Source organism: Vicia villosa, unplaced genomic scaffold (genome assembly GCF_029867415.1).
Source record: "Vicia villosa cultivar HV-30 ecotype Madison, WI unplaced genomic scaffold, Vvil1.0 ctg.000509F_1_1, whole genome shotgun sequence".
Classification (NCBI taxonomy): domain Eukaryota; kingdom Viridiplantae; phylum Streptophyta; class Magnoliopsida; order Fabales; family Fabaceae; genus Vicia; species Vicia villosa.
The window spans coordinates 74,712-76,727 of NW_026705242.1; the positions used below are offsets into that span (position 1 = coordinate 74,712).

The 2,016-nt window shown below is 33.5% G+C and overlaps 1 protein-coding gene across 1 annotated transcript; it reads right to left on the reverse strand.

Annotated features, from left to right (window-relative positions):
- Positions 1–443: 443 nt before the first annotated feature.
- LOC131629111 (protein SYM1-like) lies at positions 444–1,775 on the reverse strand. The gene is made up of 4 exons (XM_058899914.1): positions 1,599–1,775; positions 1,392–1,505; positions 1,126–1,299; positions 444–521 (listed from the first exon to the last, which is right to left on the reverse strand). Exons 1-4 carry the CDS (start codon positions 1,773–1,775, stop codon positions 444–446), a joined length of 543 nt encoding a protein of 180 aa, XP_058755897.1.
- Positions 1,776–2,016: the final 241 nt, after the last annotated feature.

Genomic DNA, 2,016 nt, shown 5'->3' on the forward strand with positions numbered 1-2,016 from the left:
CATCATCCAACTTTAAACTCACATATATCCTTCAATACAACACCTATGAATGCGAATTAGTATACCACATCGAAGAGAATTTCGTTAGCTTTCCAACGAGACCAGAACCGTTACGATCGGAGTTACGAGCAGAGAGTTATACCTGATTTAGTGGAGGCTGCCATTGGAGTACGAAAATGAAATTATGAACTTCTTTCTCCTTTGGCTCATAAGTTCTTCCTCTCTCATTCCTTCATAAATTCTGATCTATAAGCCAAACAATGTCTTAAGCTCATGCAATCATGTTTAATGACCAATGTGCCCTCTAACCATGCCAAAATTACTAGTTTGCCATCTAGTTATAATCCAACTAATTCCTTTAATAATTCTTGACATGTGAATATACACAACATCCATTAGATTGAAACAAGACCAAAGTATCCTTGTATTGCACAAATAATCAATTAAAGGAAAATACCGGTGTCGCATAACTGGGGTATTACAGTAATCAAATGAGCAAAAGGCCAAAGCTTCCAACCTGCCTGTGAAGCACATTAGATCAAAATTTTAGTCATCTAAACAGAAATAAATTTCTAATCAAATAATGGTCTATTCGTAAAAACAGTATACACAGTTTAAGATTTCATCATACAAGTTCATCCTTGAATTGTTAGTTGTACTATAGAATTCCTCCCTTACAAATTGTCCCTTATTATAGGTAATAATCGTCCTTTACAAGACTTGGTCACTTCATCAACTTTCTCCTTTTACTTTATTATCATCTATAGCAAGGGATGCTCTGTAACATGATTTTGATGTTTCATTTTGCCTATGAAATTGCAATGAAATTAAAGGTATGTAAACAAAGAGGAAAGTTATCACAGAGTACAACTTAATTAAGTGCTTATTATATAAGTGATTATGTATAAACTATTTTTATAATAAAAATATAAAATCAAGTCAAACTATTTTTATATAAACCATAAGCTGTTTTCATAAACTATCATAAAAAGCTTATAGAAATAAGGTGAAAGCAGGTTATGGACATATCATAAGTTGTTTTCATAAGCTCTTCCAAACACTCTCACAAATGCTTATGTTTGTAGATAAGCTTAAACGAGTCATAAAAAACAAGTAGGTTCTTACAGTAAGCAGTGGCACAAATGTTGAATTGAGTTCACCATATATGTTAGTCAAGGAATCGAACCATAACAAGCCCAAAACCACAAAGTAGATGTTGATCGAAATAGCATACCCCACAGTTTTATCAAAAGCAACTTTAGTAGGGACAACCCACCATTCTTGAAAAGGAAAAAGATTCTGTGAAAGTCAAACAACGCAAACAATTTTACCCATTAACATAATAAAACCAAATAATCCCAAAATCCAAACCAAAGATGTAAAATAATCACCTCACACAGTTGGTAGTAATAATGAGAAAGTGATCCATGGAGAGTAAATCGAACAAGACCAGATCTGAATAGCCGCGCCCGATCAAACTCAAACATAGGCTTCCCTTTGTAGCACTGTATAACATTTTGGTAGTAACCTATAAGAAACTGATAAAAAAACCATGTACCACATGAGCAATTCATAAATTTCACAAGTCGAAAACATACCTGGGCAATCCAATCTCCAATTGAGTAAACAACTCCACTTATTTCCATTTTAGCTAAAACTGGATTTGCTTTCAGAGATTGCTCATATGCAATCCAATTGTGCTCCAGCATATAACTCAATATCTCATAAATTATAGTTACAAAAGGCTCTTTTACCCTAATCCACCTCCGCTGCATTCTCTGTTCTACTTCCTAATATCAAACTCATGCCTCCATGTGTTCGTACTCCTCGAACAACAACGAAATCAAATGCGAAATCGAAAATACTCTCTTTCCTAATCAAATCTCAACTCTAACTTCACAGATACATCATCAATCTCAATTAAATTTGACCAAAGATTCTAAATCCCTAGAGATACCAAATGGAATTAAACAACATACAATAGCATTTTCAAACAATTGATAGAGGAATTTGAAT